Source organism: Suricata suricatta, chromosome 14 (genome assembly GCF_006229205.1).
Source record: "Suricata suricatta isolate VVHF042 chromosome 14, meerkat_22Aug2017_6uvM2_HiC, whole genome shotgun sequence".
Lineage (NCBI taxonomy): Eukaryota > Metazoa > Chordata > Mammalia > Carnivora > Herpestidae > Suricata > Suricata suricatta.
This window is the reverse complement of record NC_043713.1, coordinates 15,401,827-15,415,983: the sequence shown is the minus strand read 5'-3', so window position 1 is coordinate 15,415,983 and position 14,157 is coordinate 15,401,827. Positions and strand designations below refer to the sequence as shown.

Below are 14,157 nucleotides of genomic sequence, written 5' to 3'. Positions count from 1 at the left end.
TCCCACCCCAGTTCAGACGGGCGCTCGTCGGAGGCGGGGCAGGGTCCTTGCGCCGAGAGCGCGGAGCCCCCCACCGCGGATCGGCGCCACCGCGCACGGCGAGCGAGTCCGGGCAAGTCTGCCCGAGCGGCGGCCCCCGGGGGGCGGGGACGGGGGCGGGCGCGGAGTCAAGTTTCGCTACGTCACGGTCCCCGGGAAGTCCCCCATAAAAGGAGAGCGCGGGAGGCGGCGGGCGCCCATACCCGAGAGGTGCTCGGGCGCGCGTGCCGTCGGCTGTGTAGTTGGGTCCCGCGCGCAGCTCGCGAGCCGTCGCCCCGAGGTGCTCAGAGTGGGGGCCGAGACTCCCCCAGCACGGTTGCCGGCGGCCGCTCGCGGAGATGCCCGGGAAGAAGGCGCGCAAGAGCGCGCAGCCAAGCCCCGCGCGGGCCCCGGCAGGTAGGGAGCAGCTGGGGCCCCCCGAGAGCCCGGCCGGGGCGGGGTCCGGGGTCGGGGTCTCGGTCGCGGCGGGGCTCTGCCGGTCGGCACGCGCGGCCTCAAGGTCCGGAGGGTCTGCGCCCCCGCACGTGCCGCGGGGGCGCCTCCAGGAAGCTCCCCGCGGCTTTCCCCCCGGGACGCGGGAGGAAACCCGATTTGGGATGCTGATGGCGACGTTAACTAGGGCAGGAAAGCCTATTCTCTCCTTTGCACCGCTTGCTTTGCATCCCCGGTTGCCCTGCCCTGGGGCCAACGGGGAGGAAAAGTGCAAGTGCGGGCGACCGTCGCGAGGAGAAAGTCATTGTCACGGCAGGTGGGGGCGGGAGAGCCTTGGGGAGCTGCTTAGCCTCTGGCGCTCGCCGGGTCCACCCTCTTCCTCCCCACGCGAGGACAGTCTAGGGCCGCGCTCCGAGTGTGGCCACTCTCGCGCCCCAGACGCAAAAAAAAAATAAATAAAAAAAGAAAGAAAGCAGTACTTAACGCTTGATACCATCACGCTGTTCCACAAAGGACTGAGGGCGCGAGTTACGGAGGCCCTCGGAGGGCCACTGCGCTTAGGGGCCTAGAAAGTTTTGCTTCTTTGTTAAGAGTGCAACATTTTAACAGTCGTTGTTAGTTGCGGGGGTGGGAGAGGAGACTCACAGGAGTTGATCTCCAGGGGGTAAAATCTATCCACTTTCCCCTCCTCCCCACACATAGCCCCATCAGATAACTTTGCAGACCCCCCCACCCCCCTTATAAATCTTACCAAACAAGGCAGCCATCTGCCGAGAGGCTGAACCGGAGGTAGTAGGGCCCTGGGCTCGATATCCGTCATACTGCTATTGCATCAGACGATAATGGCCCCCCCCTTTAAAGTTGGTTTCGCTTTATAGAGCCTATAAGGCGTGCAGAGGAAGTGGTGACTATACGGCTTGGCACCTTGCTGCCCTCTCTGGCTGCTGCTTGGGAGGGGACAAGCTTGGCCTACCCTCTGTGAAGTCCAAGGATTTTGGTTTGGGAAGGCCTAACCTGGGAATAACCTTCCTGCCATTTAACTTCGTACCCAGTTAAGAAGGGCCCTCTTAGACTTCATTAGATAGTAAGACTTCTTTAACTGAGATGTAAGTGACATGTGACATATTATCTTTGAATTGGTATATGCATCTATCAAATGATGATTTGATGTATGTATACATTGTGAAATGGTTGCCATAATAGGTTAAGTGAAAATCTGTCACCATCCCTAGTTACAATTTTTTTTATTACTACATTTACAGAAGTGTGAGGAACAGAAAGGTTTAGGAAACACCTAGCAGTTATTTTCTGCCCCCATTTTTGGTGAAATGGACCGTTTTCTTGTAAAACCCTCCTGTAATCGTTTCTCTTAAATTAATATTCGTTTAATTATACAATATCTCACATCTAAAAAGTAATACACACGTGAATTAAACGTTAGAGTTTCTGCTTCACTCCTAAAGGCAACGGATTGGTAAATATTTGGTTTGTCAAGAGCACACTTCACACACTATGTTAGCCAATTTGACAATAAATTATGTTAAAAAATAAAAGATTGTTGGCCCTCAAAGAAAAAAAATAAAAGTATAGAAGATCATATGCAAACAGTTGGTTTGTAGGAAGAATTTGGTTTACAGTAAAATATATTTTTATTTTATTTTATTGTAGAGAATGTGGGCTTAACATGGGTACAAGACTTTATGACACTTCCCAGAAGATGCGTTTTTTTTTTTAACGAGGATAAGAATACATTTTGATTTGCCTTTTAATGAAGGGATAATATGAGCTGTGAATTACTGCCATTTAAAAAAGAAGCCCTTGAAAACAACATAAAAAAGTTTAGAATTTGACTTCTGTCCTGTCCCAACCCACCTCAAATGAGAGAGGAAAGAATGACATCATCTGAAACTGACAAAGGCTCACGAACTGTGGTGTATGACATAAATGTCCATATTTAAAGAAAGATGGCATTTGCCTCATCCTGTGTGCATTAAAAAAAAAAGATTTCAAAGTAAAAGTCTTCATTCTTAGTAACTGTTTTTTTTTTTTTTTAAATATGAGTCACACCGTGTTAACTTATGTTGTGCGAGTTCTAATTAGGTAGCCTTTCTCACGTACAGAAAACGGGTGTGTGCAGAGCTAAAGTTGAGGTACACGGTTGGTTCACTGGGTACATATTCAGCTTGCCCCCCCCAAGGGCATATTGGCTCTTGTTGGTTACAGTGTCTCATATAAGCATAATTTTGATGGTTTGGTTTCCTTTTCAGAGCCCGAGGTGGAATGTGCCATGCAGCTCCGGAGAATTGGAGACAAACTGAATTTCCGGCAGAAACTTATGAATCTGATAGCCAAACTCTTCCGCTCGGGAACCTGACTGCCTCGGAAGCTTGTGAAGGAGGAGATGCCTTTGAAAGGGAAGATTCCCCAGTAGATGCAAATTTCATCAATTAGAGGAGAGACTGTCTTGTGATGGAGGAGAGCTGGAGGGAGACCTCACTTGCTTTTGGATGCCCTTGGAAACCGAGACGCGTGTACATCAGAGACAGATTTCTGTCGGAGATTCCCCAGAAGTCATTTTTCTGGGGCTGGTGAGAACGTTATAAAACCACTTTGTTTATTTTTAAAGCAAGAATGAATGGAGGAGCTCTGAAAAATAAGGAATGAATACTTACACGTTGAGTTTTTACTTCGAAAATTATTCTGGTATTTTTGCTGAAGATTGCTGCCCAGAGGTGCTGGCAAATGAATAACTGTGGGCAGACGCAAGAAAGAATGTTCAGTGTTGGTTTTCACTTTTGAATGAAAAAAAGTGCTGTACAGTATTCGGTTTCTATATTACCTTGTGAAAAGTAAAGGTTTCGTTCTGAAAACACTGAATGTCCTAGCGAATGTTGATTCCCGTAGGTCACTACAAAATATAGAATAATTTGAAAGCGTTTTCCATTCAACTCAAAATGTATTGCTTCTGTTCAGTTGACCCTGCGTTGAATTACGTTCTTCTGAATCTTCACTGGAGAGTCTGTACTATGAAAAAATGTGATTGAGGTGTTAAAGCCAGTGAGACTTTTGCAGGTAGAATGTTACAACATAAAGAACATGGGAATTTGCGTACTGAGAAATAATGGGGGGAAAAGGGATTTAGGCTTTTTACTGCTGTAATTAAAACTTAGTAAAACAAATATTCTAAAGTAACTTGATAGGAAAATGAATGTATTCCTAACGAAGTTTAGAAAATCTGTAAAATGCTGTTTCTCATACTAGTCGCGTACATCTTACAAAAAGTGATCCTTTAAAAGAAATTAAGCATGTTTTACATAGGATATATTTTTCTTAAGAAAAAGAGAGAATGGATTGCTCATAGGAATGAAGATTTCATCTCTGTGTGTAATTTGCATTATAATATGTAGATTCTGAGAAAGCTTTCATGAAGTTCCGTTTTTTATTGTGAAGAGGCCAGAGTACCAACAAAGTCTCCAGGTATACAAAAAATAATAGTCTCATGATTGAATTTCCATAAATAAATCTTATTTATTTTACCTATTTATAATTAAGATATTTGTTTCCGTTTCAAAACCTATTAGTTAAAGTTACGTTGTTAGGTTATGAGACAAGACTTTCATGACTACTTGAACAGTGAGGATGTTTTAATATAGGCTGTCGTCACTTTAGATGACAGATTACCTCAGTATCTGTTTTTCTTCAGTATTACTTAAGGCTGTTAGTTTCATTTAGTTGCAAAGATGTTTTTTTGGTCTGTCTAGAGGCAGATAGTTCGCCGTATGGGTATTTATGGTCCGTGATTGTATTTATACATATAAAACTTGATACTGTAGCTGTAAACTATTAAAGATTATCACCAGTCTTTGCTGCGTGTTTATTTTGGGATGCCGAGTGCTCATTATGAAACCAAAATTGTTTCACAGATTTCTGTGGCAGCCACAGGCTGACCACCCTCGCCCCCTGGGATCCAGCTCTGTGGCAGGAGTGGAAAACACGGGACATTCAGCATGACTTCTGCTGGCAAGGGACTTACACTTTCATTGGGAGAGGAACTAGCGAGAAGGAAGATATTCATTCCAGGCGTGGGTCTTGAGTGCCTTACAGTAATGCCCGGGGAGTGATTTTTTTAAAGGCGTCCACAGAGATTTGTGATCTAATTAGAGACCCGGGGAGCCCTCCTGGGCGGCTCTGGGGCCTCCTGCGCCAGGCCGTTTCCTTTTCTTGGCCTCACACTTCACCCTTCCACCGCCCCCACGCCGAGCAGCAAGTATTGCTTCATCGAAGCTAGTCATGTGCAGAAGTAGGTGTAACTCGAGTGGCTTTCCTGTTTGGGTGTGAGAACTCCGAAGATCCTCCTAATTTGTAGCTTGGATATAGATCGTGTCTTCGTGCTGAAAGCCAGGGGTGTAACGGCATCCCTGAGCTGGGGAGGGGGAGGGGACGACCTTCAGGAGAAAAGTGACCACGTGGGAGGGTGACAGCCAAGGACTCCGGGGGATGAAGGGTAGCCCGGGGCATCTCTGGAGGAGGGCGCGGGGATTGGCTACAGAAAGGGTGGGGCCGATCTGCCTGATTTGATCTGAGGATCTCTGGAAGGGAACTCCTGTTCCCTTGCCTCTGTGTAGCCAGAATCGAAACTTTGGTTTGATTTGCTAAAAGCACACTTGCTGCTCTTTCATATAAGAAGTAACAGGAAAGCTTTGACACAATTCACGGTCTTCAGGTTCAAGAACTATTTCCTGAGAACTCTTTTTTTTTTTAATTTTGTAAATGTTTTATTCATTTTCGGAGATGGAGCATGAGCGGGGGAGGAGCAGAGAGAGAGGGAGACACAGAATCCGAAGCAGGCTCCAGGCTCTGAGCTGTCGGCACAGAGCCGGTCGTGGGGCTCAAACCCATGAACGGGGATATCATAACCTGGGATGTCAGACACTTAACTGACTGAGCCACCCAGAAGCCTCTCCCCCCAGAACTCTTTTTTTTTTATAGAAAGCTTTTTTTTTTTTGAGAGACAGAGACAAAGAATGAATGGGGGAGGAGCAGAGAGAGGGAGACACAGAATCTGAAGCAGGCTCCAGGCTCTGAGCTGGCAGCACAGAGCCTGACGCGAGGCTCAAACCCACCGACCGTGAGATCATGACCTGAGCCAAAGTCGGAGCTTAACCAACTGAGCCACCCAGGCGCCCGACTGCCCCCCTCCCGCCGCCTGACTCCCAAAACTCTTAATGTAAATAAGTTCCCATGATATCCATATCATTGTAATTGTAAATGGTAACTAACGAAAGCTACCAGAAATTAAAATAATAGTTTGACTTGCATTTATTATTTATTTATTTTTGTATATATTTTTTAATGTTTTATTTATTTTTGATACAGAGAGAGACAGAGCATGAGAGGGGGAGGGGCAGAGAGAGAAGGAAACACAGAACTGGAAGCAGGCTCCAGGCTCTGAGCTAGCTGTCAGCACAGAGCCCGACGGGGGGCACGAACCCACGAATGTGAGATCTGACCTGAGCCGAAGTCGGAGGCCCAACCGACTGAGCCACCCAGGCGCCCCCCGCCCCGCCTGACCCCCAAAACTCTTAATGTAAATAAGTTCCCATGATGTCCACATCATTGTAATTGTAAATGGTAACTAACGAAAGCTACCAGAAATTAAAATAATAGTTTGACTTGCATTTATTATTTATTTAGTTTTGTATATTTTTTAAAGTTTATTTTGAGAGACAGAGAGAGCAGAGGAGGGGCAGAGAGAGAAAGAATCCCAAGCAGGCTCCAGGCTGACAGCCCCAGTGCAGGGCTAGAACTCATGACCTGAGCAGAAAGCAAGAGACCGACACTTAACTGCCTGAGCCGCCCAGGAGCCCCTGACTTGCATTTATATTTAAGAGAAAACCATAACTTGTACGTTTGAAAGGTCACCTAGAAATGGCAAAGTGCTATTAGCAAAATGGATACATAAGAATATAATTTTGCTTCTGAACTACTTCTAGTGAGTTTACAAATCGAGTAAGAAAAAATTCACTGCCTTTTGCACAAACATGTTCGTAATCCTTCACATTAACAAAGTTATTGTCATTCCCTCCACAGCATGTATAAGTGAAGGCTTCCCAGGCTTTGTGTCTTAGATTAAAGCAATAACGAATCATGGTAGCAAAGCTCAGCCCCTCACTTTTTAAACTGTGGCAGAATGATGGGCCTTTGTGGGGAAAAAAATCAGAAATGCAATAATACCAGAATTAAGAAGCTTTGACCATCACTGAGGGAACTGAAGAAGGTCTAATCCCACAGAAACTTTATTCTGAATCCTAAATATACTAAACCATTTAAAACCTAGTGCCTCTGGGGCACCTGGGTGGCTCAGTTAAGCATCTGACTCTTGACTCCGGCTCAGGACATGATCTCACAGTTCCAGAGTTCGAGCCCCGCATTGTGCTCTGTCTTGATGCTTCAGTGGCTCCTTGGGATTCTCTCTTGCCCCCTCTTCTGTCCTTCCTCTGCTCACACACTGTCTCTCTCTCTCTCTCAAAAACACCAAAAACAAAAAAACAAAAAACAAGAACCTTAAAAAAAAATAAAAAGTATGCCTCAAAATTCAAGAAAGCTAACACCTATATGTTGTTCATTCTTAATTTTTATAAACTGGACAGAATTTCTTCTGAAGCTATGTCCTTGTATCATCTGGATGTGTCGTCAGGTAAAAATGGGCTACGCTTCGAGGGAGAACACGACATGCTTTGGCATACTTTCTTAGGTCGGTAGTTTTTTTGTTTAAGTTTATTTATTTATTTAAGTAATCTGTGCACTCAACGTGGGGCTCAAATGGCATGGTCCCTGGACTGAGCCAGAGAGGCGCCCCCTCCTATGTTGATAGTTTTATGTGAGATGTTTTTATCAGCTCTCCTTCCAACATTAATCAAGAAAACAGGTATCTAATTGTGTAAATTACATTCACACAAACAGTTTAAGAGAAAACCAGCAAAAATGTCTCCTCAGTGAGTCAAGGTTTTGCATAGTCAACACACTATGGCTATAGAGCGTTATCATCATCTCTGCCAATGCAAGTTTTCCTTTTTTTGGTGAATTTATTTATCTCTGTGTATGTGTCTCTCCTGTGCTTAGGGGAAATGCCCGTGTTGTCTCTCGACAAATATTAAGTACTACCCAAGTTACCCATCATTCCAGGGCCTGTGGGGGATGGGACGGGATGCAGGTAAGAAATGGGGAAGGAGAGGAGAGGGATAGAAATCTCTTGGTGCTGCAATTGGCAATTCCTGAAGGATACAGAACTCCAATCAAAACCTTTAAAAAGAAATTTTCAAAGTTTTACCATGTGGCACCTATACTTCACTAACTCATGTGTACAACTGATTCTATATTTGGTCATGGCACTCATTAAGGAATACTGTAATAGTTTTATTTTATTTTATTTTATTTTATTATTTTATGAGTAAGCTCTGTGCTGAACACAGGGCTTGAACTCACGACCCTGAGATCAAGAGGTGCATGTTTGACGAACTGAGCCGAGGGGCCCCTGAATTCTGCAATCTTTTTATGTGTAAATCGAGCAGAAATGAAATAGTTATAAAGAAACCATGAAGAAGGGGAAGCAAACACTCAAATCGTGGCTCTGTCACTTTTCAGTCCTGAGAATTCGGCAGTTCAGGAAGCGCTCGTGCTCTCAGAGCGAACAACGGGAAGAAAACTTCACAGGGCATCAGTGTGAGGACTGATAATACATGCGGGGGGGGGGGCGGGGGGGGATAAAGGTCATCTGTCATCTGTCACCTCTCTCCTTATCATCTATCTGTGTATCTGTAATGAGAGAGGTTGTTTTCTTCAGTCTAAAGACTCTGTGTGCTGTGATTTGGGCTCTTTAATCCCTTGCAATAACTCTGCCACTGCTCCAACACACACACACACACACACACACACACACACACACATACAGCCCTTTGGGTTGGAACAGCTTTGGGATCCTGCTCCTGCTCCAACACACACACACACACACACACACACACACACACACCCCTTTTGGGCTGGAACAGCTTTGGGATCCTGACACTGGACTTTCAGGGCAAAGCCGTCCATGAGCTGTGAGACCCAGAGCGAGGCAGCCAGTGTGAACCGGAGTGATTCTTTCTCCGAATCACTTGTGTGAGACAGAACAGGAGGCAGCAGAGGGGTCTGGGGAGAGTCTCCTGCCCCACGCCTGGTCCTAGCAGCCCCGCTCCTGACCTCCCTGCACACAGTGTGAGAAAGAACTGAAGAGTTTGCAAAAGAAGTAGGAGAGTGGGCGTAAAAAGTCCCCTCAAAAATCTCTTCTCCTAATTCTTCTCCCAAACATCGATCAAAGTCCCAGAGGAGGGTGGGCAGAGACATCTTGGACTTAGAAGTATTTTCTTGGACACGAAAATTCCCCCAAGTGTTCAGGCCTCTCCGGGAGGTGGTGTCACTCTGTCTGGGCTGCTTCTTATATGTGGCTGAAAATAGATGGGATCACCTGACGGGACACACCCAACCCTGCTCGTATCTCACGTCATGTAGGTCATGGTTCAAGAGCATTTGTCAGTACAATCCAGGCCCTCAGCCCGTTAAGGACTTTGAGAAATCAGTGTAACAAATTCAGACCTATGTACAGCCTTCTTCCAAATCGGTTGCTTTAAAAAACACCAGAAAAATGGAAGAACTGAGGAATTATAGGCGGGGACTTAGGATTCTCTTACTGTATAAATCTGGGTCACAGACTGCTCTCAGGTGTGATTAGAAATTGCACAGTGGGAAAAAAAATGGAAAGAAATGGAAGGAAGGAAGGAAGGAAGGAAGGAAGGAAGGAAGGAAGGAAGAAAAGAAAGAAAGAAAGAAAGAAAGAAAGAAAGAAAGAAAGAAAGAAAGAAAGAAAGAAAGAAAGAAAAAGAAAGAAAGAAAGAAAGAAAGAAACAAAGAAAGGAAGGAAAGAAGGAAGGAAGGAAGGAAGGAAGGAAGGAAGGAAGGAAGAAAGAATGAAAAAGAGGGGCTCAGTCGGTTAAGCATCCAGTTTTGGCTCAGGTCATGATCTCATGGTTCGTGGGTTCAAGCCCCGCGTTGGGCTCTGTGCTGACAGCTAGCTCAGAGCCTGGAGCCTGCTTTGGATTCTGTGTCTCCCTCTGTCTCTGACCCTCCCCTACTTGCGCTGCCTCTGTCTCTCAAAAATAAATAAAAAATATTAAAAAAAAAAAAAAAAGAAAGAAAGAAAGAAAGGGAAAGAAACCTGACAGCGCATGGAGCCTGGGCTTGGATCTGGGCTGGAAATGGAATGTGCACATAGCCCCTTGATATGTCCGTGTCTCACAGCTTCTTTTCCACATGCTCTCTCACTAATGACCTCTAATGGGGCTCTGAGATGTGCCCATTTCCAATTTCACATCTATTTTGAAAACCACAAACTTTCTTTCCCCACATTTTCATTGGCTTTGAACTTTGAGATCAGCCACCGTGTTGCCACTGACTCTTTGCAGGACTCTGGATAAATGGCTTCCTCTCGGTTCTCTTATAAAATGGTGTAAAAGACACCGCTTCGCAGCGTCTAGAGAATCAAACAAGGGGAGAATGTGCACGGCGTCTGGCTCACAGTCATGCTCAGTAAATGCCAGTTAACTTTCCCTTCGAGTCGGAGGGTTAGATATTCGCTTCCTTCCAAAGCTATGGAAGATCTTGCCCAATTAAGATTCTTAGACTAAAATGAAAGCGTTTGAAAAAACGCTGTGTGGAGCTGGAGAGGAAGTGGCCGTTTCTCCCTTGATGAGACCATCTGTTTTTAATTTAGAACCTTCTAGTGATGGTAAAACGTTTATTTTCACCCCGTACATAATAGGTTTCATGAATACCACTGAATTGCCCAAAGCCCTTTGCACATACTCATGTAAAAATTCAGGTCCTCATTTATAGAATACGGTGTCAAAAAATAAGAAGAATGTCCTGTGTAGTTGTTTTGGGTAAGTCCGTTTTCGGTAGAGAATCATAAAAGGCAGGCTCTCCCCTGGGATAAAACTGTGAAAATAAAATATGTTAATTTGGAGAACAGAGGTTGAATCTTGGCTGCTTCTGTTTTTGGCGTTAGGAAACCACAGAGTTTCCAAAGGACTTCTCTGAGTCTGTGTTCGGACAAACAGTAATTCCACAAGATAATCACTTCTTCGTAACCACTCACACTGTGATACAATTTTATTATATCATCCAGTGGTCAGGTATTTGGAATCTATGATTAGCTTTCTTTTTTTATAGTGGAGGGAACCAGCCTCAGAGAATCAGCAGTTTCCCCAAAGTCGATTGATTGGCTAATGAGTGGAACACTCACGGGATTTGAACTGGAGACTTTCTAACCTCCAAATAGTCCCCCCTCCCCTCCCACCCCCCCACCGGGGCCTGGGGAAGGGCTGCATCCCAGAGCAAAGCCAGTTTGTTTTACGCTCCGGTGCCTCATTAAAAACAGCCAAGTTTTGTACCTCTGGGTTTTCTGAGGGTGCGAGGTTGATTATTAAACCAGCGATATGTGAAAAATACTGATAAGGGCAGTGCCAGCCCCCTCTCCCTCCTGCCCCAGCCCTGCGCTGCGGCTGGGCGCTCCTAGGTGTTTTCCAACCTCCAGTGATGAAAACTTGACCTCACAAAGGGTGTCATGTTATTCCAAGAAGCCAGAGGGAACCCGGAGGGAAGGTGTTGCAGTGTCTCCCCGCTCCGGAGGGATTTTGTAGTGGACAAGCACGGAATTAATTCTGAAAGATACACTCCCCGCCAGCCTGCTTTTTACCAGTAAATGCCTAACAGCACCTTACTGAGACAGGCCTGCAGGAGCTGTTTGTAATGGGGAAGAAAAGGATTCAAAGAAGCCCGTCAAAACAGCAATGTGTATGTTTTGTCGGATTGGGATGTCCTATTTCAGCAAAGGCAAGCAGGGATTAGGGAGGAAGAAGAGATTGTTGCCACCATTAAAAAAAAAAAAAACACCCAAACAATAGAGAACATCTAAATGAACCAGTCTGCCTTCTTGATGATTCATTTGGACGAGTGTTGGAGGAGGGGCAGGGAGCACTGAGTGGCTGTGGTGATTATGAAATCCTTTTGTTTTTCGAAGGTTACTTTTTAGTAAGAGATCCCCAGATCCTCTGTCTTGAGGACACACTCATGTTTATCACAAAGCAGAGGGCAAAAACATCTTACTTTGCCCATCTTAAGGAAAAAAAAAAGACCCAACACCATACAGCACCTGCAAATAAAATGATAAAAATACCTCTTTCTTCTTCTTGAAACTTTATTGGAGTTGCATTAAAAGAACAGATTTCTGAGAATTCAGACTAAACTTTTATTTAACTTTCATAATATAAATATAGAAGAATATAAGGAAGTCAGGCTGACACTTCACAGATGACCCTGGGGGCCCTGGGAAAGTACCGGCCAGGATGATCAATCTGGGCTTTTCTTCCAGACTTGAAATTGACAGACAGGAGGAGGAAGGACAGTGAGGATGCGTAGGTGTGTCTCACTTGCAAACCGCACTTTTTCAGGAATAGGCTGGGAATTGAAAAAGTGTGTATGTCTACATGTTTAGGAACATACTCCACTGTAATTGTCAACCCAAATCATCGTATAAATACATAGGAATTCTCTTCCTAATGAATATTGCTAACAGGATATAGATATTAGCCCTTCCATGGCAGCATTTTATTGTTTCATCCCTACGGGTCCTAGCCCTGGATTTCCCGGATCAGTTCTGGTTGTAAAACAGAAAGCCTCCTGTTCTGGAAATGCCCTCAGGCCTGGGGAATCTGAGACAGCTGATCACCCCGGTGTGACTGTAATGCGCTCTTATCTCTGAGGATCTTCATTGAAATAAACTGTATCTCACTTCTCTTTTCCACTCTTGGCTCATTTGTGAAAACAAGTAGAGCTCCTAGCCTAGCCCTGTGGAACCCCGGGGGTCGCAAGGGGACTGAAAGAGATCGTGGATGCAATGCTGTCAGCCCAGAGCCTGGCAGTCAGCGAGCCTCCAATAAATAGTTGCTGAAAAAAATTCTTTGGAGGATTACAAAGAGTGTACAAAAGCCAGAGGTTATCATGGTTTTATTGGAATTATTAAGTACGTACTGAATGGAGACGTGAGGACAGTCATGATTCAGGACTTTGCAGTTTTGCTGAGGAAACAGATGAGCAAAACCAGATGAAAGAGCCAAATGGTCCCAAATTCACAGTTATAAACCATCAGGGTGTCAAAGAAAAAAGCAGGTAGGGCTAACTTTTGGGTTTGGTTTTGTTAAAGATTTTATTTTGGGAAGTAATCTCTACCCCCCGAAGTAGGGCTCGAACGCACAACCCCGTGACGGAGAATCATATAGATATATCTTTTTTAATTTCAGAGAAAAATGTTGCTTATCCGGTAAGTCACTTCACTACAAAAATTGCCAGTGACTCAGGAGTCTTAACGGGCAGGTCTACCAAGGTATCATCCAGACACTTCTTCAGAGGGTGTTAACTTCCTCAAATATGTAATTTTATCATCAAAATCTTCCATCTCCATTTTTTCATAGATACTGTTTTCTTAAAGGTTACTAGTGGCCTACTTGCCACATCCCAAAGTCCTCTTTTAAAATTGCATCAGACTCAACCTCAGAACATCATCTCCTCCTGCAAACTTATGTATAGTGCCCAGCACACCACATCACATGCCTGAGTCCGCTTCACTCTCCTGCCAAGTTCCCCTTTCCTCTTGGTCTTTAAATGTCAGTTTCCCAAGGTTCTGCTTTCAAGGTGTTCTCTAAGAGTAATGACCTCACGTGCGCCTTTTAAGCTAATTGATTTCCAATTTTCGTCTCCATCTGTTTTCTCTACCCCTGGGACCAGGCCTGACTCTGTCACTCTGCTGGATTTTTCCACTTCTAGGATTTGTTTGTGGTTTTTATGAGTTTTGGATTCCTTTCCTTCCCATCTTTGCTGCTTAAACTTCTGTTAACCTTCAAGGTCAATGTCAAAAGTCACTACCTCTGAGAAATATTTTCGGATTGCCCAGATCAGAAAGGACATTCTATCTTTTAGGTTTCCATGCACATTTTTTTTCTTATTTCGATCCAATGTTTATTTCATTCACATTTACGTTAATCACTTAGCAACATGGTATTCATTCACTCATTTGTTCATTTGTCCATAAAATAATTTTTGACAAAATGTGCTGAGAGCTACATTTGACACTGGAGATATAGGGATAAGATAACAAAGAATGTATGTCACAGCCCCAAATGTCTCAAAGCTCAGTGGAGACACTAAGACAAAATCAGATCATTACAACGAATCTATTAAATATAGTGCTAGGACGTCTGGGTGGCTCAGTCGGTGAAGCGTCTGGCTACGGCTCAGGTCATGATCTCACGGTTCATGGGTTTGAGCCCTGTGTCGGACTCTGTGCTGACAGCTCAGAGCCTGGAGCCTGCTTCAGATTCTGTGTCTTCTTTTCTCTCTGCCCCTCCCTTGCTCATGCTCCGTCTCTCTCTCTCTCTCTGAAAACTAAAATAAACATTAAAAAAATTTTTTAAGTAAATACAGTGCTAAGAAGTGGACACAAAGCATTGCTCTGAGGCTCACAAAGTGTGTGTGTGTGTGTTTGTGTATGTTTGGCAGGAGGTATTCAATGGAATGTATGTTGCATGAAAGGAGTGC

General features: G+C 44.6%; 1 protein-coding gene across 1 annotated transcript; it reads left to right on the top strand.

Annotated features, from left to right (window-relative positions):
* Positions 1-224: 224 nt before the first annotated feature.
* On the top strand, positions 225-4,333 carry PMAIP1 (phorbol-12-myristate-13-acetate-induced protein 1). The gene is made up of 2 exons (XM_029922554.1): positions 225-435; positions 2,739-4,333. The coding sequence occupies exons 1-2, from the start codon at positions 378-380 to the stop codon at positions 2,843-2,845; spliced, it is 165 nt and encodes a 54-aa protein (XP_029778414.1). The 5' UTR covers positions 225-377; the 3' UTR covers positions 2,846-4,333.
* Positions 4,334-14,157: the final 9,824 nt, after the last annotated feature.